The sequence below is a fragment of the Myxine glutinosa genome, chromosome 7 (assembly GCF_964187855.1).
Source record: "Myxine glutinosa chromosome 7, kmMyxGlut1.1, whole genome shotgun sequence".
Lineage (NCBI taxonomy): Eukaryota > Metazoa > Chordata > Myxini > Myxiniformes > Myxinidae > Myxine > Myxine glutinosa.
In genome coordinates this window covers 103,659,580-103,685,735 of record NC_136267.1, presented here as the reverse complement: position 1 = coordinate 103,685,735, position 26,156 = coordinate 103,659,580, and the positions used below count along the sequence as shown (strand labels likewise).

Genomic DNA, 26,156 nt, shown 5'->3' with positions numbered 1-26,156 from the left:
CAGATGGCTTTCCTTCTCCAAGCTGGGTGCGCATCTGACTCAGCGCTCGCAGGTGGCTTTCCTTCTCCAAGCTGGGTGCGCATCTCTCGTCACATCCGGCGCGGGGCCGCGTATATCCGGCGGGGAGTGACACGCCCTCGGCTCGTTAGCTCCGCCTCGTGGAATCGGCACGTTGCTTCTCATTGGGTGCGTGCGGGGGGTTTACCAGGCTCCGCCCTTGACGAGGAGCTGACAAGGAGCCCCTTCGTGGTAACCCCGTGGAGCGCATGGTCTGGAGCTAATCGAGCCGGTGTGAGGACGCATCCTCCCCCGCTCCGCCGCCATCTCCTCTGTTGTTGTTGTAATTGTTGGGGAAGAAGATGGAAGGAGGTATGGGAAAGGTCCTAAACTCACTACTGATGCCATATAATCACATTCTGGTGCAACGAAGAGTCATAATTAATGGAGACGAGGCCTTAACTGACATAGAATAAGAATAACTAGGAAGATGTCCGAAAGTTGTCTACGTGTGGTGCGGTGGACCTGGGCACGACATTTAATGGGGGAATAAGGGGAAGGTCGGCTCTACTGATTGTTGTTTACATGCAATGGGACTAGGGAATGGGGGATTGGGGAAAGTTGGGGAGTATTGGAGAAAATAGGGGAATATTTACAAGCGGATATGGAGGCCAAATTCCATATTCGCAACAATATATATATATAATATATATATATTATTTCAAAACACACCTGGTCACAAGTGTGCCTCACACAAGTGTGCCTCAGTCGAGAGCCTCAGCATCATCCCATTTCGGCCCTTCAACCTCGATACGGTCAGCTTAGGTGGGCCAGCAGGAGCAAATACGCCTCCACATGCAGTAGCTACACCCGGATGCATACATACCCCCACCCCCAGCCAGTGAGAACACAGACTACAACAACAAAACCACCTCCACTCCCAGAATCCACAGCCCCTCATCCACTCACTCACGCACCCAAAAAAACAAACAAAAACAACCGACCACCTCCCTTACAACATGCACCACTCAAACAAAAACACATTCATGCAAAACCACACCCACTCCTGCAACACATGCACACACACACACACACACACACACACACACACACACACACACACACACCATTCACACATCTCCATTTCTCTGTCGCGCTCAGTCACTACCCCTTCAGACTGAAATGAACCACCACCCACAACCTCAACCAACACCGTTCGAAGTGCCTCCATAAACTTCCTCCATATCCAGAGTGAGCCTTTCAAGGCAACCTGGGCAACTTCGTCACACATCCTCCTTCTTTCTGTCCCACACATTCCAAGCCGAGCAAGAAATGCAGAAAAGGAATTGGCAATATACCCTCTGCACCCAACCTCAAATGGCTGACACGAAACTCGCCAACCCTTCTCCCGGCACTCTGCCTCAAGCTCACTGTACTTTCCTCTCTTCCTCTCGTGCACCTCCTCCATGTTCTCTCCCCGAGGTACAGACAATTCCACTAAGATGACCTGTCTTGTTGCACCTGACCAGATAACAATGTCAGGCCGCAACCTTGTCACACAGATCTCCTCTGAGAATACCAATTGTGGCTTTAGGTCTGCCACCACCTGCCAATCACAAGCATCTGACAGCCCTCTTGCTTTCCACCTCCTCCTCTTAGCACTTGGCCCTCTTTGACAAACAACACCTCTCCCCCATCGGTCTCCTTCTCCTTCTTCTTCTCTCTCTCTCTCTCTGTCTGTCTGTCTGTCTGTCTCTCTGTCTCTCTGTCTCTCTCTGTCTCTCTCTCTCTCGTTGCACCATCTGCACTTCCACCGCCAGCACCTGATCATGCAGCCGCTTGTATATTTCTGCTGCCAATGCTACTGAGCATGCATTCAGTGCATGCTGCACCGTTCCCAAACCTCCACACAAAGAACATCTCTCCTCCTGCAACAACCCCCACAATCTGAAGTTTACTGGTGACGGAAGCACATCATATGTTGCCTGCAACAGGAAACTCAACAATATTGGCTCCATCCTCCAAATCTCTTTCCACTGCAATGTTCTCACCCGCACACCTTCCCACCTAGTCCAAACACCTTGCTGTGCCTGTCTGATTGCTTTCACATATCTCCCCTCCTCCTCCTTTCTTCTCACCGCCCTCTCAACCATCTTCCTCCTCTCTTTCACACATGCCTTTCCCCATCGCTCATGCTTCATCCACCCCAAGCCATGCTTCCCGTGCTGTACCATCCCCACGACCTCCTCCTGTTGCAACCGCTCCTCCATCTCATCCACCTCTGCTCTTGCATTCCACTTCCGACTTCCATTATTCTCTGAGAGAGCATTCTTTACCACTGAATCACTCGAATCCCGCAACATCATAAACTCCCGCACCCTCACCACTTTAAACTCCTTGGTTAATGAGGTCAAGGGAAACCGGAGTTTTTCACCCTGACCATAAAAGACAATGTTTGTCAAACAGCGTGGCACTCCCAACCACCTCATCACAAACCGCTCACCACAACCTCCATCCTCTCTACATGCCCAATCGCAATATCATACATCATCAATGGCCACAGTACTCGTGGCATCAATCCAAACTTCAAACACCACACCTTCAACTTACCTGGCAAACCACAACCATCAATCATCTTCAAACCTTTAAAAAGCTTGTTCCTCACCTCCTCCACCCTTACCACATCATTCAACTCCACTGTATACCATCTTCCCAAACTCTTCACAGGGGCCTCTGTCAATGATGGAACCACCCCCCCCTCCCAGCTCAAACCTGTGTATGTTATCCACCACTCCTCGTCTCACTACCACAATCCTCGACTTTCTTGCTTTAAAGCCCATTCTTTCCCACCGCATCAACCTTTCCAGTCATCCCAGTACCTCTACTGCTGCATCAGCCGACTGTTGGACAACTGTCAGGTCATCCATGAATGCAAACATTGCTGGAAAACTCTGACCAGGGTCTAGCTCCACTGCTTTCCCATGTCCACTCACCGCATGTATCAACAACTCCATAACCAGCACAAACAAAATTGGGGAGATGGTACATCCCATCGGGATCCCCACTTCCAACTTCTGCCACTCTGTTACATAGGACTGTGTCTCAAACCGCATCCAAAACTGATCATAATATGCCATCAAAAAATCCCTAAATCTCCGTGGCATCCAAAATAAATCCATGGCATACCTGATCAAGGCATGCGGCACTGACCCATATGCATTCTCCAAATCCAGCCATACCACTGCAACATCCTTCTTTTGCCTCTTTGCCTCCTGTAACACTTGCCAGACCATTGCCGAGTGTTCAATGCATCTTGGTGATCGTAGTATTCCTGCCTTCTGCACAGAACCATCCACAAAACCATTCTCTCTGATGAAGCCTGAGAGTCGTGCCGCAAAGACACCCATCAATATCTTCCCATCTACATCGAGCAATGATATTGGTCTAAACTGCTCAAGTGTCACAGCCTCTTCCTGCTTTGGAATATAAACTCCTTCCGCCCTACTCCATTGACTGGGCATCACTCCTTGCCTCCATACCACCTTCAGTCTTCCACAGATACAGCCTGATGCTTTCACAACTCTTAAACACCTTGTATGGCACTCCACTTGGTCATGGAGCCAATGCCGCCCGTACCTTCCTCAAAACTGCCTCAACCTCAGACATCGTTGGCTCTGACAAATCAAATGGAACACCTGGCTCTGTCGGTCTCACCAAGCCTTCAATGCCCTGGACCACTTCGTTCCTCCTTGTGTCTGCATACGTGACATGCAGGTGATCTTCCAACTCTTCCTTCGGTACCTTCTGTTGTGTCTAAGTTGAACCCAGGTGCTATGCTGCCTCTGACCACTGAGAGGCTCCCATAAGAACTCGGACGGACAGCGCTCCGATCATTCCTGTGACATTTATTCTGTGTGGTAGTGCATACTCAGATGGTGCGTATTACTAGATGTTCCAGGCTTGCTTGTACTAATTGCAAATCCATCATTACTTATATGATTACTGAATAATGATATGATGCTTGTTGATTTCTTGTAGGTGTTGCTAGAGATCGATTCTGAATTAAACTCACTATTGGGACAATGTTGTAGATCTGATTTTTACAACAATTAATTCAGACTCATCATTTGATTTGATTTGATTCAGTACATCAAATTGAGACGGCTCCAACAGATCCTTCATAAACTGAAAATGAATCTCAAAGAACCTCTTTCTCTTCCTCTGCCTCTCCTTTCTTCGCCTCTTCATTCTTTCCACTCTCTTCAACTTCACCAACCTCACCCTCATCTGCTTCGTCAACACTCAAGCCCATTCCTCTCCCCTTCCACTGTCCTCTTCCATCTTCCATTCAAGCTCCTCAACTCCATTCTCAACTCATGGATCTCCCTCTGCCTCCTGCTCAAACGTGCTTCCTTCTCACCCCTCTCGACACACTCTTTCACTCCAAACGTGACACACGCATACTCAAACACAGTCTCATTCATCTTTCTCAATCTATCTTCCACCCTTCCTTTCAACCTCTGAAGCACCACACACACCACTCCATCCATTCTCTCCCATACTCCCCTTTCTCCCATACCTGGCCATTTCACTCTCCTCCTCACATCCTTTCCCTGCTGAAGTACAACCCCAGGACATACAACACTGTGGCTTGCGACCTGGCTGTGTATTCCAGTCGTCTTACATGTCCCCTTTATATATATATACTAGCAGAAGTACCCGGCATGGGTGGGGGAAGGGAGGGAAGGGGGAAGGGGAGCGGGGGGAATGGGGGGGGAGGGGAGGAGAGGGTGGGGAGGGGAGAAGAGGGGGGGATGGGGAGGGGGAGGGATGGGAGGGGGAGGAGCGAGGGGGGAGGGGGAGGGGGTGGGAGGGCGGAGGGGAGGGGGCGGGAGGGGAGGGGGAGGGCGGAGGGGAGGGGAGGGGGAGGGGGGAGGGGAGGGGGGAGTCAAGTCGGAAGTCATTGTCGTCAATTGAATGTCGCATTTATTTTTTATTCCCTGTCAAATGGCATTGGTCCCGCATTCCGAACCCGGAAGTCGGAAGTCATTGTCGTCAAAGTTGAAAAATTAACGTTACGAAATACGCTGATGACGTCATAATTTTAAAACCCGAAGGTTTTTAAAACATTTAAGGTGTGCTGTAGTTTCTCTGGGACATACTGATTCCGAATATGAAGTTGAAAAATTAACGTTCCGAAATACGCTGATGACGTCATAATTTTAAAACGCGAAGTTTTTAAATTTTAAGGTGTGCTGTAGTTGCTCTGAGACGTACTGATTCCGAATATGCCTTTGGTTTTTCTCTGCGATGAGTAGTTCTCGAGTTATGAGGACAAACAAACAAACATACTTTACTGCTTTATATATACTAGGGCATGCCCGTACTATATCTATATCTAAAATTATATCCCCCCCCTCTATTTACATGAAATGGTTTGGTCCAAAGCGAACGGCTTGCGAGTACGGTGACAATCCCCCCCCTCTATTTACATGAAATGGTTTGGTCCATTCGCAAAGCCAAAGCGAACGGCAGTTACGAATCGCAGTTACGATGAATCGCAAAGTAGTTTTAATTAGTTTTAAAACATAGTTTAACGCCAACATAGTTTGCCAACGTGAAATAAATGAATACGCTCTCAAATGTGCCGTCCGAGGCAGAGTCTGTTCGGCACGTTCGGCACACGTGATAGCTCGCTGCTCTCTGATTGGTTGAATCGTTTTTTGGACATAGCTCGGTAACTACTTGTCCGATTAATATGAAACCTTGAAAAGGCACATCCTCGGGTCCCCAGCAATATACCTGGCAAGTTTCAAGTATATCGGACCGGTAGTTGTCGAGAAACAGCGGTCACAGACAAACATACATACATACATACATACAAACATACAAACATACAAACATACAAACATACAAACATACACACAGAGATTACTGGAATTATAGATACTAGGGCATTGCCCGTACTATATCTATATCTAAAATTATATCCCCCCCCTCTATTTACATGCAATGGTTTGGTCCAAAGCGAACGGCTTCCGGAGTTTGGTAAAGAAATCGCCATCGCGTGCACAAACGCGCAGGAAAGCGAATGAATCGCAAATTCGGTTTTATTAGTTTTAAAACATAGTTTAACGCCAACATAGTTTGCAAACGTGAAATAAATGAATACGCTGTCAAATGTGCCATCCGAGGCAGAGTGTGTCCTCCACGTTCGGCACACGCGATCGTTCGCTGCTCTCTGATTGGTTGAATCGTTTTTTGGACATAGCTCGGTAAGTAATTGTCCGATTAATATGAAACCTTGAAAAGGCACATCCTCGGGTCCCCAGCAATATACCTGGCAAGTTAAAAGTATATCGGACCCGTGGTTGTCGAGAAACAGCGGTCACAGACAAACAAACGTACAGACGTACAGACGTACAGACAGAGATTACTGGAATTATATATATATATATATTGCCGGGCGGGGGAGGGGAGGGGAGGGGGAGGGGGAAGGGGAGGGGAGGGGAACGGGGGGAGAGCGAGCCCCTTGGTAAAGCGAGCGATTTTTTTGTTCATAGCGTTCATAGCGTTTCATAGCGTCATATCGTTCATAGCGTTTCATAGCGTCATAGCGATTTTTTTTTCATAGCGTTCATAGCGTTCATAGCATCATAGCGTTCATAGCGTCATAGCGTCATCACTCTGAGCGAATCAGCGCACACCTGCTCTGATTTCGTTGATTCCGTGCGCTGAAATGCGCTGAGGTAAATATGAATAAAAAATATGGATCGTCAAATATTTTGAGTTCGGCCATGTTCGTCCCAGGCTCAATGGCCATGTCTATGCCAAATATCAAGCACGTAAGCCTCTCCGTTTAGGAGTCTATCGGTAACATTACACACACGTCCACACACACACACACACACACACACACACACACACACACACACACACACACACACACACAAACTGTGTTTTATATATATATATATATATATATATATATATATATATATATATATATATTTAAATATATAAATTTATATATATATATATATATATTGTTACGGACCGCGGATAAGATGTTGTTTTGCCGAGCGGATGGCACCGTGGCCGAACGTTACCCCGACTAACCCGATTCCTGGACGTTGGCCGAAATCGCGCCACAGGTATTCAATTTGGAAACCTCTAAAGCGACCGAATGTAAAGAGGAGGAAGAAGAAGACGTACAGAAGAGTAACAGGATTTATTATTTACACACACTAAGCAAAAGGAGCAGTCAAGGTTATATACAGGGAAAATGGAAAAAGCAGGTGACACAGTGCAAATATTAACTTATACAAGCTTAATTAATACCCAGGGACAGAACAAACAAAGACAGACTCATGCGGGGAAGGATGATAGGAATGGCAGGAGGTGGATGGCTGGAGGGAGAGGAAGGTCCAGCTGGAACCGCAGCATGGTCGGGTCGGGGATGAGCAGCCGCCGCCCTCTATCGATCAGCGCGTTTAACAGCCGCCGTTCCTTCGCGGCCCTGCTCAAAAACTGCCGTCAAGGCCCCCAAGCTGCTGTGGCTGAAGCTGCTGTGGCTGCTGCTGCTGTGGCTGAAGCTGCTGTGACTGAACTTGCGGTGGCTGGAGCTGCTCTTTTGGGGATCCCTTACTCAACTCTTCTCGTACTCAACTCAACTCTTCTCGTACTCAGTCCAACTCAGTCCAACTCAGTCCAACCACACACTCGGTTCTTGCGCGCGCGCTTTTATAGCGCCCCAGGCGATCAAGCCGCCGGCCTTCAGGACACGCCCCTCGGTGAGCTCGCTTCGGCCCTGATTGGTGGGCACAGGCCCTCTGACTCCACCCTTGATGACGATGGGCGGGCACGCCCTTCTTCCCCGAGCTGAGCACATGCTTAATGGCGGCTATTGTACTTGGAAATAGAAGTTTTGGGAGTGGGAATGGGGCATGAAAGGGAATATATCTTATTTCACTTGGTGCAATGGAGTGTCATCTTAATGGAAGACAAGGCCTTACCCTAATACACATAATAAGGAAATAAGCTACTGAACAGGGATATTATGGTGTCCTTCATGTATGCTTTATGGAGCTAACTATGGGAACGCCCTTTGACCTTTATACAACACTGGAGTAAGGAGGGCGATATTTTAACAACAATTTACATAATAACAACAAAAAAACAAACCATTCTCATATCCACAGCAATATATATATAAGTTAAAAACACACCTGGTCACAAGTGTGCCGCACTGACCGGGTCCTCAGTCGAGGTCCTCAGCATCATCCCGTTTCGGCCCTTCAACCTCGATACGGTCAGCTAAGGTGGGCCAGCAGGGGCACATACACATCCACATGCAGCAACTGCACCTGGATGCGTACATACCCCACCCCCAGCCAGTGCGAACAACAACAACAACACCTCCATATCCAGAATATATATACAGAATATATATATATATATATACAGTCACATGAAAAAGTAAGTACACCCCATGTAAAGTTTTGACTTTTTCGCCATATTTCAACATTTCAACAATAGCTATTTGATTTTCATTTCAACAATATTGACAGATAAAGGTGATATAATAGAACAAATATCATGAAACATTTACATTTTGTTGTCCATTGTATAATTCAAATAAACATAAATGCAAATTTCGCATGTGGAAAAAATAAGTACACCCTTGGCTCTAATAGCCATGGGGTATTGCCCCCTTGGGCAGAAACAACCTCAAGTCGGCGTTTCTTATAACTGTCTACAAGTCTCTGACATCGACTGGGAGAAATTTTTGCCCACACTTCCATGCAGAATTCTTTCAGCTGTGCGATATTTGAGGGGTTTCTTGCATGCACAGCTCGTTTCAAATCCCCCCACAACATCTCGATGGGATTTAGATCCGGCTTTGACTTGGCCATTCCAGAACCCTCCATTTCTTTCTTTTCAGCCATTCCTTGGTGGATTTACTGGTATCTTTAGGGTCATTGTCATGTTGCAAGGTCCACCTTCGGTTGAGCTTCAACTTTCCGACAGATGGCCTCACATTATCCTCAAGCACCCTCTGGTACAATGAAGAATTCATAGTGGATTCTATGATGGTGAGCTGCCCAGGCCATGATGCAGCAAAGCTTCCCCAAACCATAATATTTCCACCACCATGCTTTACAGTTGGTATCAGGTTCTTGTGGTCAAATGCTGTCTTTGGTTTTCGCCAAACATGTCTTCTGGTACTGTGGCCAAATAGCTCTACCTTTGACTCATCTGTCCAGAGCACATTGTTCCAGAAGTGCTGGTCTTTGCCTCGGTGTTCATTGGCAAACTTTAGTCTTGCCCAATGTTCTTTCTGGACAGCAAAGGTTTCCTCCTGGCACACCTCCCATGTAGATCAAATTTGTGCAGCCTCTTTCTAATGGTTGACTCGTGCACTTTGACATCAACAGTGGCAAGAGCTACCTGTAGGTCCCATGATGACATTCTTGGGTTCTTAGAAACTTCTTTCAGCATCTTGCGGTCTGCTCTCGGGCTGAACTTGCTGGGGCAGCCTGGCCTGAACAATTTGGCAGTTTGGAATCTTCTCCACTTGTAGATGATCTTCCGGACAGTCGAATGATTGATTTCAAATTGTTTGGATATCTTTTTTAATCCCTTCCCAGACTCGTAGGCATCTATAACCTTCATTCTGAAGGCCTGAGAGAGCTCTTTTGATCTCGGCATGGTGACGCCGCACACTTCAACAACAAAGAGTGAACCAAACTAAATGTCTGAGGTTTAAATAAGACATGTTCGTCCAAGATCCTCTCTAATGATGTTCTAATCATTTGCACCTGAGCTGGTGCACCTGATTCTAATTTTAGGTATTTGAAGTAGTGATAAATGTAGGGGTGTACTTACTTTTTCCACATGCGAAATTTGCATTTATGTTTATTTAAATTATACAATGGACTACAAAATGTAAATGTTCCATGATATTTGTTATATTATATCACCTTTATCTATCAATATTGTTGAAATGAAGATCAAATAGCTGTATGTTGAAATATGTTGAAAACAGTCAAAACTTTACATGGGGTGTACTTACTTTTTCACGACTGTATATATATGTGTATATATATATATATATATATATATATATATATATATATATATATATATATATATATATATATATATATATATATATATATATATACGCCCATATACGCCCATGCAACTGCTGTATAAAGCAACCAATAAAAGCTACACAGGTTAAGCACTTTGCTGTTTCAATCCCTGCCCGGGTTCCTCTACAGCTGCAGACATTCACAAGTCGCACATACATGAGAATCTCAATACTACATGCCTGCTCAACCGCCAGACCAGTTTCATCACTTGCTGGCGAGTTATCAGCAACAGCGTCAAGATCATACTGTGTTTCTCAAGCATGTTTTTAAAGTTCACACGAATTTACAAGCAGCAATCATATATGTGCATCAATAACATTCCCCTTATCCCCTACGGCCACAATGTGTCTCAGTCTTGGCCCACCTCATCCCATGCGTAGTGCTGGTCCTGCTCAGTGCCACTCCGAGCTATCGTATCCTACTTCTACGAGTCCCTGAGCCGACATGCATCAGCCGCGCACCCTGGAAGGATGATGAGAGCTGAGACTAAACTACTCAGACAGTTCTAATTACTACTTGGCACTCCAAGACCAGACTATATGGACAGACTTCAGGGATTGTGCTACTATGGTCAGGGGGCTGAATGACTGATTCCAACTTCGGAGATCACCGACTCTCGCTCCAAGACACCAAGATAAGACTAATAAGACGATTTTCCCTCTCCATCCTGGAGATTCACACTGACAGCTCGTGTGCACCCCCTTTATGACCCCCCACCCCCACTCCGCATGCCCTCCAAACCCCACGGTTCTCATTGTAGGAGTCGCGGGGGTCAGGTTTCCACATGATTGGCATGCTAAAGTGCTGATGTGGTGGGTGTCATTTCCAGACTGGCTCCATGGATGTAGTGCATGTAGGGTTTTTGATGCGGGTTTTTGTATTCTGGCACAAGATAATCATGATTTTGTTAGCTATCTGGAAAGCAAAGCTGACAGGATATGGGATGTCTGGTTTTAACTTGTTTGAAGGGTTTACGAGAGATCAAAGGGAGGACACAGACACATTTCTGCACTGAAATGCTTAGTCAATGTGGAAAGAGAAGAGTGTTCAGAGGTGTAAAGAACATAAATGAGACATCTATCTAACATATATGCGACACATATCTACTCACATGTAATACAGTATGCTGACTGAACAAACACTTGTAATAACTATCGTTATACTAAAGATTGATAATTTTACCCCCCAAGAGCCAAAACCACAACAACAATAAAAAATATATGTAAACACACACACACACACACACACACACACACACACACACACACACACACACACACACACACACACACACACACACACACACACACACACACACACACACTATTCAAAAGCCCGTCAAAAATGAAGGGTTGGAACAGTTTATTTGACAGTACAGCCTCGTGAGCATGCCAAAGTATGAAGCCTTGGCCTCGTGTCAGATGTGCTTTTATCTTCTTTATTTATAAGACATCATAAGGATGTAAATGAACACTCTTTTACTCTGCGTACGTTGCACATCATGTGCAGCGAATTTCACCTCATTGCGCCTTGTATTTATTGTTTTTTTGTTTTTTTTAAACACTTCTATGCACCGCCCTTGAGGCTCGGTTTGCAAGCCACCGTCTACAATTCCAATAGAAGAGACAAAAATACTCTTTTATGGAAAATGTTTTTCGAGTTTGTTTTATCCTCAAAAATAGACCGTAGTAAACACTCATTCATGTTAAAATATTGGCCTTTAAACCCTACCTTGTTGAAGGGGGACAGACATTTGTACAAACACACAAACTGTGTTTTATATGATAGATCACAAGTTTTTACGGCGTAGCCCATCAGGCAGAGCCGTCTAGAACAGTGTTTGTCCGTCTGTCTGTATGTATGTATGTATGTGTGTATGTCCCCTCAAACGTATACCAATCAGAGCTGAGAATCTGGTCACATGACAAGGTGATGTGATTACATCTGAAGTCATTACGGCGGTGCTGCAGCTGACTCTCCACGCACCGCCATTTTGATTTATATGCCGTTTATGCCGAACATATTGTCGAACCTGTCATATATCACAATCGCCATGCTCTACCTTCACGTTTTTCATTCAGTGTGAAACACAAACAAACCGATTGTTAAAATGACCATCAAATATCGAAATCATCGGCGTTACGTCTCTTCCAACAATACAGTAAGTATAGGCCTTAGCTTAGGCATTATGACTCACCGTCCGCTTCGGACAAATTAAACCCAGGGTTCTTAATACAGTGGTATCGTTTCAGTAGTATCGTTTTCGTGGTAATAATAATATTATAATAAATATAACCAGAACACTTTAATCCCAATGTCGTGAATGGAAAGTTGTTAGATTGAAGCGGTGTAAAAGCGGAAGTAAGGAATTCACCTCGGTTTAAAAAATATATATATAATTTTCGTAATAATAACGTAGCGTTATTATTATAGTAAATCTAATCGTAACACTAATCCCTTTGTAGTGACTGCAACATTACTGGAGGTTAAATATATATATCTTATATATATTAAAGTATCCCTGGTGTTGGGCTAGTGGCTAGGGTGCTGGCTTAGGATTCCTAGGATCCTGGGTTCGAATCCCGGTCGATTGCTGAATTAACGCCAGGGGGGTTGACTCAGCCTGTCATCCTTCTGAGGTCGGCTAATTGAGTACCAGTTCACTGGTAATTCCCTGTTTGTCGTTAAAGGCGGCAAAAAGGGTTGGCGTCAGGAAGGGCATCCGGCCGTAAAACATTGCTTCAAAAAGGGGACCGAAAAACAACAACAACCACGGTTCCCGAAAAAGGCCAACCCCCGCTTTGCGGGGAAAAATGGCCTCTAAAGGTGGTTTTTTAATATATATTAAAGTAGCCGAAGCTTTGTGTTTGGCCGTCATGCTAAGTCAATACGTATATGACGTCATTATGGCGTAAACACCCGCTCACTTCGACAGCGGCAGGAAAGGTCATTCCTTTTTGAGGTATATAGATTACAGTCGATCTCTAGTCGGGTCTCAAGAACATTGGGTGTGTTCATTTACCACGTTTCTTGTGGAGAGATCGCCAAGTGGTTGAAGCATTCAAGCAAGAACTCCATTCAAAACCGTTAAGGAACGGCTGGCTTGGCAAGCACTAGCTAGCTGCTTGGTAAATGAGCACACCTCCAACCCTTGTAGGGTATATAGATTACAGTAGATATTCATTCAGTTCTGCAAGTAAAACTTTGTTGTTGGGTGTTGTGCACACGTGGGTGTGGTGTTTGGGATTGAGTGTTGTTGTTGTTTGTTGCTCACTTTATCCATATGCTTCTACCATCCAGTTTTTGCCATCTGTACGAGAGGTTAGCTCTTACACGAGCCTCGATCTTGTATACAAAAAATAAAAATAAAACTTACCTCACGGATGTCTGGATTCCTCCAAATTTCTTTGTTTAATGTTATGAACAGCATTAGCCACTGTTTAAAACGCTAATCATGTGTGTTTGTGGTTTATAATATTTTACAAGCCAGGCTACGCCACCGTTAGACTTTTGGTCTTGTTTTTATTGAAACAGCACCTTGTCATCACGAATTCACTTATTCATGAGGTTCAGTCTTAGGTTTCAATGAGGTAATGCTTTGAGGAACTGGGAAACGCTGTTGGATTAGCCTACCTCTATATTCCTGTCTGGTTGCTCTTCCATCATCTTTGCACCACCACAAGATAACCCACTGCATTCAACCTTTGACCTTTTAATCATCTGATATCACACCAGACATGTTTCTATCCACTTTTCCTTTTATGCAGTTGCGGCTTCCCTCAAGTATTGAGCCCATCACCATCGTCATCATCTCTATTAAGCAGTTAATCAATATTGTCAGATAGCAAATTGACAATCTTGTCCAATTTGTCACAATTTATTCAAGGCCACAGAAAGCCAAGTTGAGGCAACATAATGATTGTGACACTGCTCCTACATAGTGGGAAAAGTACTTTGGAAATGATAACGGATAAAAGAACCACGATGTGGTTATCCACTTACGAAGTCACATTTACTGTGTGGTTATCCACTTAAGAAGTTACTTGTGTTATTGATGAAGTTGTTGACGGCCATGTCTATATGGTATATGTTGTTTTCTAAGAAAGCTAGTTAGTTGCCAAAATGCAAAAAAGTTTTAGAATTCGCAATAAATCTGGATCTCAAAAGTTTTTATTGCATTTATTGTTGTGAGAAAAAGAATCGAGTTGTGTTCGCTTGTCGAGGTTTCGTGACCTCGCATAATATCATTTTTGTAAGTATAGATAACGACCAAAATATGAGCCAAGGAATAGGCTTTAATCGCAAAATATCTCTTTGAGACCATTCTTGAGTAAATGTGACAGCTTAATGCATTTCCAGGCATTAATTATTAAAAGGCTGAGTCAATTTCTGGCCATGACATGCTGCAAGCAACATTATGATTTCACCTATACATGATCCCAAACTGACTGATAACCTCTGCTTTCTCCCCCAGGCCCGACTATTAGTGCCAGGAATGAGGGCTTTGACTGCAACTTTGGTGATGACCAAAACCATACGGTGTGTGGCTGGCAAACGGATCTCGGAACTCCTCTACAATGGTCATTGGGACAAAGCCATGATGGAGCAGCTCATGCCCCTACTTCTGGTATTTACTTTATATTTACAGCAAAGGAAGAAAGTGATGAAATACAGCAGATGAGAATGTCCTGAGATCTTTTACATCAAAAATGTTATTTATGTTACTTTTTTTTAATTACTATTATTATTTTTTACTTTAAAAAAAAAATATTTTACGTAATTTTACTTTTACTATTTTGATCTGCATAGGTAAGGATTCGCCTACTGTTAATGCTATTGACAGGATAAATTAAAATGTATAAAAATTAATTGCATTAGAGTTTTGAAAAGGTAAAATAATTAGAGAGCAGGAAAAAACACTCAGTTGCCTTGTATGAGCTACTGAATCTTAGAGTGGACGAAATACAACTGGAAAATGATACAAATGTTGCCAAGCTAATTTGTTAGATTGACAGTTGGACAAATGAGTCACTTAAACGAGGGTAATTGAAATGAAAAAACCATCGAATTTATGAAAGGCATAAATGGAGTGGAGAAAGATAAAGCCGAGCTTTTCATTCTGGAAACACACAAAGCCATAAAAATGACGTTTAAAAGTGAGGAAAATGGGTGCAGTATCCTATGTTGTCAAGCTTTATGAGAATAACTTTATGATGAATTTTACATTCATATGGATCCCTCATGCTGACCTCTTCAGCATATTCACCATAATCACCTGTAGGAAGAATAAGGTGAGTCAAGATGTGCCCTGTCCCCCTTCCCTTGAAGACATTACAGCACCTTCAGAAAGTATTCACACCCTTCACTTTTTTCACATTTTGTTGTGTCACAGCCTGAATTTAAAATGGATTTAATTGAGATTTTTTTTGTCACTGATCTGCACATAATACCTCATATTGCCAAAGTGGAATCTTGTTTTAGGAATCTTTACAAAACAATTAAAAATGAAAAACAAATATCTAATTTACAAAAGTATTCAGCCCCCTAAGTAAAGACTTCTTAGAAACACCTTAGGCAGCGATTACAGCTTCAAGTCTTCTTGGCAAGTCACAAGTCTGTATCAGCTTTGCACATCTGTATTTAGGGAGTTTCTCCCATTCATCCTTGCAGATTTGCTCAAGCTCTGGCAAGTTGGATGGGGGAGTGTCACTGAACAGCAATCTTCAAGTCTTTCCACAGATTTTCAATGTGATTCAAGTCTGGACTTTGGTGCGGCCACTCAAGGACTTTCAGGTTCTTGTTCTGAAGCCATTCAAGTGTTGCTTTGGCTGTATGCTTGGGGTCATTGTCCTGTTGGAACGTACATCTTCGCCGCAGTCTTCGGTCTTTTGCACTCTGAAGCAGGGTCTTCTCAATGATTTACCTGTATTTGGCTCCATTAATTGTTCCCTCTATCCTTACAAGTCTCCCAGCTCATGCCACTGAAAAGCATCCCCATAGCCTGATTCTGCCACCACCATGCTTCAGGGTACGGATGGTGTTTGATGGGTGATGAGCTGTGCTCGGTTTCTGCCAGACATAGCGCTTTGCATTCAGGCCAAAGAGTTCAACTTTCGTCTCAACAGACCACAGAATATTTTACCTCATCCTCTCAGTCTTTGAAGTGCATTTTTTGAAACTGCAGGTGTGCTGTCATGTGCCTTTTTCTCAGGAATGGCTTCCGTCTGGCTACTCTTCCATAAAGCCTAGATTTGTGAAGTGCTTCAGAGCTTGTTGTCCTTCCAGCAGGTTCTTACATCTCAGCCAAGGAACTCTGTAGTTCTGTCAGAGTGGTCATTGGGTTCTTGTTCACCTCCCTGACCAAGGTCCTTCTTGCCCGGTTGCTCAATTTGGTCAGACAGCCAGCTCTAGGAAGAGCCTGGGTATTTCCATATTCATTCCATTTCCTAATGATGGAGCTCACTGTGCTCTTGGGAACTTTCAACACTCTAGAAATTGTTTTATACTCTTCCCCAGATCTATGTCTCCTCATAAGTCTATCTTGGAGTTCTACAGACAGTTCTTTGGACTTCATAGTAGAGCTTCTGCTCTGACATGCTATGTCTACTGTGGGACCTTGTATAGAAAGGTGTTTCTTTCTAAATCATAGCAAAGGGGTTAAATACTTATTGACTCAAGACATTTCCTCTTTTCATTTTTAATGATTTTGGAAAAATGTCTCAAAAGAATTCCACTTTGACATAATGGGGTATTTTATGTAGATCAGTGACAAAAAAATCTCAATTTAATTCATTTTTAATTCACGCTGTATCAACCAAATATGAAAAAAGTCAAGGGGTTTGAATACTTTCTGAAGGCACTTGACATCCTCCTCAGTCCTTTTGCTAAGCCTGGTGTTGGCTTAAGATCTTAGGGTCTTGAGTTTGAGCCCTTGTTGTGCTGTTAAATAACACCAGGTGATTTGAATCAGTCTGTCATCCTTCTGTAGTGTAATGATCCCTGGTGTTGGGCTAGCGGCTAGGGTGCCGGCTTAGGATCCTAGGATCCTGGGTTTGAATCCCGGTCGATCGCTGAATTAACGCCAGGGGGGTTGACTCAGCCTGTCATCCTTCCGAGGTCGGCTAATTGAGTACCAGTTCACTGGTAATTCCCTGTTTGTCGTTGAAGGCGGCAAAAAGGGTTGGCGTCAGGAAGGGCATCCGGCCGTAAAACATTGCTTCAAAAAGGGGACCAAAAAACAACAACTACCACGGTCCCCGAAAAGGCCAACCCCCGCTTTGCAGGGAAAAATGGCCTCTAAACGGGGGTTGTCATCCTTCTGAGGTCAGCAAAATGAGTACAGCTTACTGGTAATGGGGGCAGTGGATTAGCGGCACAACCTCGCTTCCAGCAATGATGCAACCAACACCCACAGGCTGCATGCGAAATAAGACAAAAAGTCCTTTTATTCAGTATACTGCGCAATATTTTTTTTATATATTCCCCATTGTACCGTCACCAGAGAGCTCTTTGTTTCAACCGTTTGGAATACTGAGTATAGTATATATGATGATGAGGCTATAGATGTTTGGGAGTTGGGGTGTTGGAATGTTGCCCCATCTTACTTTGCATTTGGTAGTTACAAATTATTTAACATTATGTTGTTTTTGAATTGTTTTTAACTTAGTATTAGCCAGAAACGTTTTGTTGTTAATTGGTGTGGGTCCTTAATTTTATAAACAACTGTTTTTCCGGTTTTTTTCCCCCTGCAGTCCCAGAACGAGGTTCCTATACTTTTATTCAGGGAAAAGAGGGCACTGGAATTGCTACAGCTCGTCTCCTGAGCCCCATTTTGGAAACACATGCACGTGGATACCATTGCCTTTCCTTTTGGTACTTCTTCAGAGGATCCGGATCAGATAGCTTGCATTTCTCTATTCGCTCCTCAAGTCAGAGTGACATGGATAGATCTTTGTGGAAGATGGCTGCAGACAAAGTATCCCACTGGAAGGAAGGCAGAGTCATTATTCCTCAACTGCAATTGCCATTCCAGGTAATAAAGAGTGTACTAATTGGCACTCTTCACAATTTTGAAATCTCTCAAAAGCTTTTTTGCTAATTATTTATCATAACCATCAGGATGAAATTGTCATTGTCAGTTTCACCAGAGGGTTGGCACAAGATGGTGGTGTTTATTTGCAGTTTGTGTGTGACTAGATCGTGTTGGAAGGTGTAGTCGGAGATGATTCTACCAGCTTCCTGGCTGTTGACGACATACGGATTGCCCCTGATGTCCACCTTGCGAACTGTCTCAGTAAGTACTGCAGCTTACTCTCCAGCATGAACTATGTTAACCCATCAATATGACAGTTTATCTGGGTCAAAATGAATTATTGTCCTGCAGGAGTTTGCTAAATGGACTTCTTTGAAAAAGTTCATTAACTAGAGTCACTAGACTGTCGCATGCTTCATTATTACATACTAGCTAAAGTACCCAGCGTTGGGGGGGGGGGGGGGAGAGGAGGGGAGAGGAAGGTAATGGGGGGAGTAGATGGGGGAGGGGAAGGTGAGGGGAGATGGAGGGGAAAGATATACTACATATATAGTGTACATCTTTTGGGGGGGGGGGGGGGGGTCACTTTGACAGGCCCCTCCGTTTTTGAGGGAGGGGGGGGGAAGGGAAGGAGGACAAATTTACCCGTGCAAAGAGTTCTTTAACCTCAGTGTTGCCCAGGTAAAAAAAGAAAATTGCAATACCCTCTGCCGCCAACACCAGGTGGCGCTACACAGAATTTACGCCCCTCCCCCTGCTCCTCACAACCCCGCATGAGGCCGCGGACACATAGCCTATGTTACACCCTCCCCCCACCCCTCCCCACACAAAGTTGTATTTGATTTTGTACCCTGAGTAAAGTATAAAAGCATTTATAGCTGGAGTACCCACCATTGCTCAGGTGAAAAAGAAACATTAACATATTTGAAGATGTTCAGGAAGAAGAAGAAGACTTACCACTAACTTCGACCGCTTCCTGAATTGTTTGATTTGTTTGACGTCATTAATCAAAAAGGCTTGGGCACGATAGAGCAAAAAAAAATTATCCCCCAAAAAATCGAACTTTTTCCATGTGGTAAAAACTGTACTGTAATAACAAACAATGTAAATAATAATAAATAAATAATAAATACTGTAAATAATAATAATAAATAATATAAACAAGTACAGATACATTCAAAGTACACCGCCCCCATGCCAAATAATTAAATATCCTACAGCGCGCCATTGCCGGGCCGCCTCCGGCGCCCGGCAATACCGCAGTGCAGCTCAATGAGGCTGCATTGGGAGGGAGAGGTGTACACTAATTGATTGATTAATTGTATAATTAAAATCAATAAAAGATTATCACAAAATATTTTCTTAATTGGCTAATAGCATAACTAAACCACTAGTGCTTTATCCGAAGATGTATCTTTTAAAAATTTAATTAAATAAGTCATTAATAAAAAATGAAATAATTAATTGATTAATCAATAAATAATTAATCGATTAAATGATTAATCAATAAATCAAAAATATCCTTGATAGCCACATCACTTGGTCACTGTCATGTCCAAATATTAGCTTCCTAGCTCAAAAGGTGCCTGAGATATTGGCCAAATGAGAAAGAAAATAAATAAATGATTAATAATGAAAATAAATATAATAATAATCATTAAAAAATTAAATTATTAATCAATTCGGGCACAGAACACATAAACCACCACCATTTCATCAGAATCTGTAACTTAAATATTTTAAAAAATTTTTTTAGTCATTAATCGAATAATCAAATAATTAATCGATTAATTGATTAATTGATTAATTAATAAATGAAAAATAGCCTTTGTAGCCAAATCACCTGGTCATTGGCATGTCCAAATATCAGCTTCCTAACTCAAAAGGTGCCTGAGATAATGGCCAGAAGAGAAAGTAAATATAATTAATTAAAGAGGTACTTAATTGACCACCTTTAGAGGCCATTTTTCACTGCAGAGCAGGGGTTGGCCTTTTTTGGGCACCATGATCCCCTTTTTGAAGCAATGTTTTATGGCCGGATGCCCTTCCTGCCGCCAACCCTGTTAGTCGCCTCTTGCGACACACAGGGAATTACCAATGAACTGGTACTTCATCTCGGAAGGATGACAGGCTGAGTCAACCCCCCTGGTGTTAATTCAGCAATCGACCGGGATTCGAACCCAGGATCCTAAGATCCCAAGCCGGCACCCTAACCGCGAAGCCAACACCAGGCTTCAAAAGAAGTACTTAATTAATCGCCAATAATTAAATAACTCCTCAATTAATTGATTAATCCAAAAACAAAAAATACTGTTTTTGACAAAGGACTTGCTCACTATTGTGCCGAAATTTCAGCTTCCTAGCTCAAAGGATGGCTGAGATATCGCCTGGACAAACAAGAAAATAAGAAAACAAGGAAGCAAGAAAACAAGAATGCAAGAAAACAAGAAAGCAAGAAAACAACCAGAGTGAAAACTGAGTACTCCCTTTCAGCGTGCGTCATTGCCGAGCCCCCTTCGGTGCCCGGCAATGACGATATGCAGCAGCTGGAGATGGCATAGGAAATGAGCGGTCTACAATAATTAATAATGAAAATAAATAAATAATAATCATAAAAAAAATGAAATAATTAATCAATTCGCTAATAGAACACGTGAACCACCACCATTTCATTGGAATCTGTAACGAAAAAAAACAACAAATTTTAGTCATTAATCGAATAATTAAATAATTAATTCATTCATTGATTAATTGATTAATCAATAAATCAAAAATATCTTTTACAGCCAAATCACTGTCATTGGCATGTCCAAATATCATCTTCCTAACTCAAAAGGTGCCTGAGATCATGACCAGAAGAGAAAGGATTTTTTTTTTTTTTTGTATACAGAGTCGAGGCTTGTGAAAGAGCTAACATTTATCAAACAAACAAATCAAACAAACAAGCAAACAAAGTATATAAAAAGGGGAGCGGTCGACAAGATGGGGAGAGAAGGGGAGGAAGCACACAAACACAACATTTGAGGGCAGGGACATCGGGAGATGTGTGGGAGGCAGAGGGCCTGGGGGGAGGCAGGATAGGTATAAAACGCAAGGACACCAAGGACTTCCAGGAAAGAAGACAAAAGTCACCTCAAAAAAGTGGATTTGGGGTGAAATTAGCGGGGGTAGAAAAGTTCAAGGTTTTGGATTGGGGAAGATAAGAGATGGTGGTGAATAGCCGTTTTAAAGACCTGGAGGGAGGAGTGGGATTGAAGAGAGTGAGGGAGTTTGTTCCAGAGACGGGAGAAAAGAGGAATGAAGGAGTGAAGGTGAGCAGAGAGTCTTGATTTTGGCAGTTTAACCATAAGAGGGTTGCAGGCAGATCTTGTGCGACCTGCAGGAATATTTGGGGGACAGAGCCCAGAGAGAGCTGGGGGAGCAAGGCCGGAGAGGAGTCGGTAGAAGACGGAAAGACCACCAACCTGCCTGCGGTGAGTAAGTGAAAGGCCCTCGGAGATAGCGTCATCGCGGGAGATTCCAATGATTCTGAACGCTTTGGTTTCAACAGCGTGAAGACGAGCTAGGTGTGAGGCAGGAGCACCAGCCCAGAGGGGAGAGCAGTATTCCATTGAGCTGCGGATGAAAGCCTTGTATGTGGTGAGGAGCTCAGGTGTGCCAAGGAAGGACTTCGCACGACGGAGGATGCCCAGTCGGCAACTGGCTTTGGAGGCCAGCTTGGAAATGTGGTTTTCCCAGGAAAGATCATGGCAGATAGTGAGACCCAAAAGCTTGAGTGACAGAACTTCTTGGAGAGGATTATTCAGAAAGTAGATGGGAGGGTTGTCCAGTCGGTCTTTTCGGAGAGACATCGTAAGAGTGTGAGATTTGTCAGGATTGAAAGACATGTTCCACTTGTTTGCCCAGTCTGTGATTTTGTCCAGGTCTGCAGAGAGTGAGGAGGCTGCAGACTGTAGATCTGAGGGATGAGGAATGGAGCAGCAGAGAGTGGAGTCATCAGCAAAGAGATAGAGAGGATTTTCAAGAGAGTCAGAGAGATCATTGATGAAGACCAGAAAAAGCACAGGGCCCAGAACACTGCCTTGGGGAACTCCAGCCTGAACAAAATAAATAAGTACTTAATGAAGTGCTAATAATTAAATAACTCATCAATTAATTGATTAATCAAAAAAACAAAAAATAGCGTTTTTGACAAAGTACTTGCTCACTATTGTGCCGAAATTTCAGCTTCCTTGCTCAAAGGATGGCTGAGATATCGCCCGAACAACCAAGAAAACAAGAAAGCAAGAAAACAACCAGAGTGAAAACTGAGTACTCCCTTTCAGCGTGCGTCATTGCAGAGCCCCCTTCGGTGCCCGGCAATGACGTTATGCAGTGCCTGGAGATGGCATAGGAAAGGAGCGGTGTACAATACTGTACTGGTATTGTTAGATTCTCCGTGTGGTAAATACTGTACAGGTGTCACCTTAGAAGTGGAATTAAATGCTTTTCGTTGAATATATGCTGGTGAATGTGCCGTTGATCACGTTTCTGAGTTAAGTTTGATGACGTTCAGAAAGAAGAAGAAGACTTACCACCAACTTCGATCGCTTCCGGAATTGTCTGATTGAATCTGAATTGTTTGATTGATTTGTGTTGAAATGTTTGGTAATTGTTTTGTATTTATTTATGCGAATGTGTATTTTTATATAACTGCCATTAATGAAAAAGGTTTAGGCACTATAGAGCAATTTTTTTTTTAATCCACCAAAAACCTTTAAAAAAAAAATATATACAGATTTTTAAAATATGTTTTTTTGGTCTAAATCACTCTCTGGCACTCACTGACAACCCCCTGAAAGTTTGACGAAGGTCCGTTCAGCAATCTCTGAGAAAGATGGCGACACACAGATACAGACAAACGGCTCTCTTGTACAGACTTGGCATTTAATATGGAATATATATTTTTTCTTGACTTGGGTTTCCTTTCTGAACTCAGTATATCAATCTGGTGAGTTTCTTTTACGCTTCGGTGATTTCTTTGTTAAAAGAACCATGTCACTGTGTCTGTCGCAGCAAGAAGTCAATAACAGGATTATATCACAGGTGGCGTGAGAAAATGTACGGACAGGTACATTTGACGATTGGCTTCACAATCGGGTATATAAGGGTTGTTGCGTTCTGTAATAGTGGAAAACAACTGCTGCACGTCTACAAAAGTTATTGCCGCTTCCTCTGGAGATGGTCCGTCAACTCGACAATGCTGTTTGTCATGGAGTGGTGGCTTTACGAAATTCCGGCATGAAACAGCGTGCTATTGCTCGGCAGTATGGCATCACTTAAGGTCAGGTGTCAAATATCCCGAAACGAAATGCTCAGAGGGGTGTCCCTTCTCCAATATCGAGGCCAGGACGTCCCCGCAGAACCACAAGGAGGGATGATCGCCAGCTGCACCGGTTAGTCCGCAATGGCTGTACCAAGTCAGCTAATCTGCTTAGGGCTGAGTGGCAGCAACTGACAAATGTGCCTGTATCCAGAAGGCTAGTCAACCAACGACTGGTTCAAGCAGGCTATCGTGCCAGGCGTCCCCTGAGAAAGCGACGCCTGACAAGACAACACTGCCAGCGTCGATTGCAGTGGGCCAGAGAGCACCGTCAATGGCAGCCAGGACACTGGAATCACGTGATCTTCAGTGGCAAGTCTTGATTTCTGGTCTATCGTCAAGATGGCCATGTCCGAGTGCGCAGACAAGTGCATGAAGCCTACAACGAAGATTGTATAGTGCCAAGAGTCCAAGCTGGAGGTGGTGGGGTGACCGTTTGGGCTGCTTTTCATGCAGGGGGCAAAACTGACCTGGTTGTTCTGAATGGAAACCTGAACCAGTTCAAGTACAGGGCCATTCTGGAAGAAGCATTGCTTCCATTTGCTCGTGCAGCCTTTCGAGGAAACTTTGTCTTCCAAGATGACAATGCCTGGCCTCATCGTGCTCGCATGATCCAACACTTTCTTGCTGACCGTGGTGTGGAGCATATGGAGTGGCCTGCCATGTCCCCGGATATGAATGCGATAGAGAACTTGTGGGCAGAATTAACGCGTCAAATCGACAACTTGGACCAGCAGCCCACCTCTGTGCGTGAATTGCAGCAGGCTATTGTCACTGCATGGCAAGCGATTCCTGTCCAAACCTTGGCAAATCTCACGAACAGCATTCCTCAACGTGTACGTGCTCTCCTGAATGCTCGTGGGGGTTGCACGTCATACTGAACTGTAATTTTACAGTCTGTAATCCCAGTCGTAATTTAACTTTTGTTTTTGTTAAAAAAAAAATTGGCAAATGTGCAAAATAAAGAAATACTTCTGGAAAACGTACAGAAGTTTATCACAGTACTGTCCGTGAATTGAGTTCAATATCAGTTTACATCACTTTCAAGGATCAATTTATTTGCTTCGAAATGTCAAATGTGGTTTTTGTTTCTTTTAAAGGTCACATTAACAAAATCTAGAATAATTTCAACATAATTCCAATGAACTTTTGGTTCGAAGTCAACTTGAAAAGTAAGTTCACCCCCACAAAAAAAAAAATCCATATTAAATGCCAAGTCTGTAGTATAGATTTATGATGGAAGTAATACTCAAAGGCAAATAATCCATGTGGCCATTTTGATTTTCCCTGGGGGTGTCATGCACCATGCAGAAAAATGTCAACACTTATTCAGATTAAGTCAGCCCCATGTATACACATTGGCACCCTGGCGTGTAACAAGGGACGCATGAAGTCCGCAAATGGAACAATCCATCAAACATATTCTGATTGTGGAAGAAATTCCAATACCAGAAGAGTGAAATCCTTGTAGAACAATACAAGTTTATATTTACCGAAAAGCACATCATTATCTCTGGTTTCCAAATTAACTTAACAAAGTGTATTGAGTTGCATATTGCTAGATTGTCTTTGGAGAATTACATTTTTAGATGTAATGGAATCATGTTACATATTCATTGTCTGGCTTAGAATTCCTGATGTTTACGGCAAATTTGTTCACATCCCGTTTGTTTCTAGTTTTCCTTTTATTCTGATTTTAACATTCTTGTTTTTCCTCAGCTTCTCTCTCCCCTTTTACAAAAATTATTATCTCAGTCATTCGTCTTTCTGCTGAGATATAGATCCTAATTGTCCAGCACATGCACCACATTTAAATTTGTGCTTATTTTTTCAGGATTGCAAAATGTACAAAGTATACATCGATCAAAGCGAGTGTTCTCTTGCAATAATTCTGTGATCACAGAACATACCTTTTGGAAAACCATATTTTTATCCAGGAGTGCAATAAAGACCACAGCACCTTGTTTTAAAGACCTTCCAAGCTCTGGAGTTTCATCCGTGAAGATAAGTCTGTGCAGATTTTTCACATCAACGTTTTGTAAACACATGTGCCAGATGATTATGCCACAAACTGGCGGGAGCATCCTGCGCTGCTGCTATTGCTTCTATGGATTATGCCACAAACTGGCGGGAGCATCCTGCGCTGCTGCTATTGCTTCTCCTACGTCAGCCCTTTTCATTGGGCCACCTCCTGTGTGACAGCAAACATCACTTCTGTCGACAAGGGTGCAATAATATCCTCTCAACCACAAACTAGGAAGCTTATTTACAATTATAAGCTGCAGTCATATAAATCAATCATTGCTGCTGTTGTCAAATCTTTCCATTTTTCAAATAGCCTGACTATTGGTTTGGAATCTGATGCAGTCACCCAACTCCAGATATTCTGCAGGCTCCTCATTCAGCAATGGTTGGAGGCCCTATAACTCACATAGGAAGTCAGACCCATCACCTTGGATATACCTTGCCATTTTATTCATTCTGGCTTCCTGCTACGCTTGCCAAGGTCATTGCTGGTGGCATAAAAGACTGGTTTCATACCTACCTTTCTGACTTCCTCCACTTACACAATCAACACTGCTGTATAACTCGCTGCTCTCCTCTCCTT

General features: G+C 43.3%; 1 protein-coding gene across 1 annotated transcript in view; it reads left to right on the top strand.

Moving 5' to 3' along the window:
- Positions 1 to 26,156, top strand: part of LOC137431612 (neuropilin-2-like) — a 350,182-nt gene that overhangs the window by 287,262 nt on the left and 36,764 nt on the right. Inside the window, exons 12-14 of the mRNA XM_068123132.2 lie at positions 14,629 to 14,781; positions 17,906 to 18,186; positions 18,351 to 18,447. Coding sequence (XP_067979233.2) covers positions 14,629 to 14,781; positions 17,906 to 18,186; positions 18,351 to 18,447 — 531 coding nt within the window. The remainder of the gene's footprint in view (positions 1 to 14,628; positions 14,782 to 17,905; positions 18,187 to 18,350; positions 18,448 to 26,156) is intronic.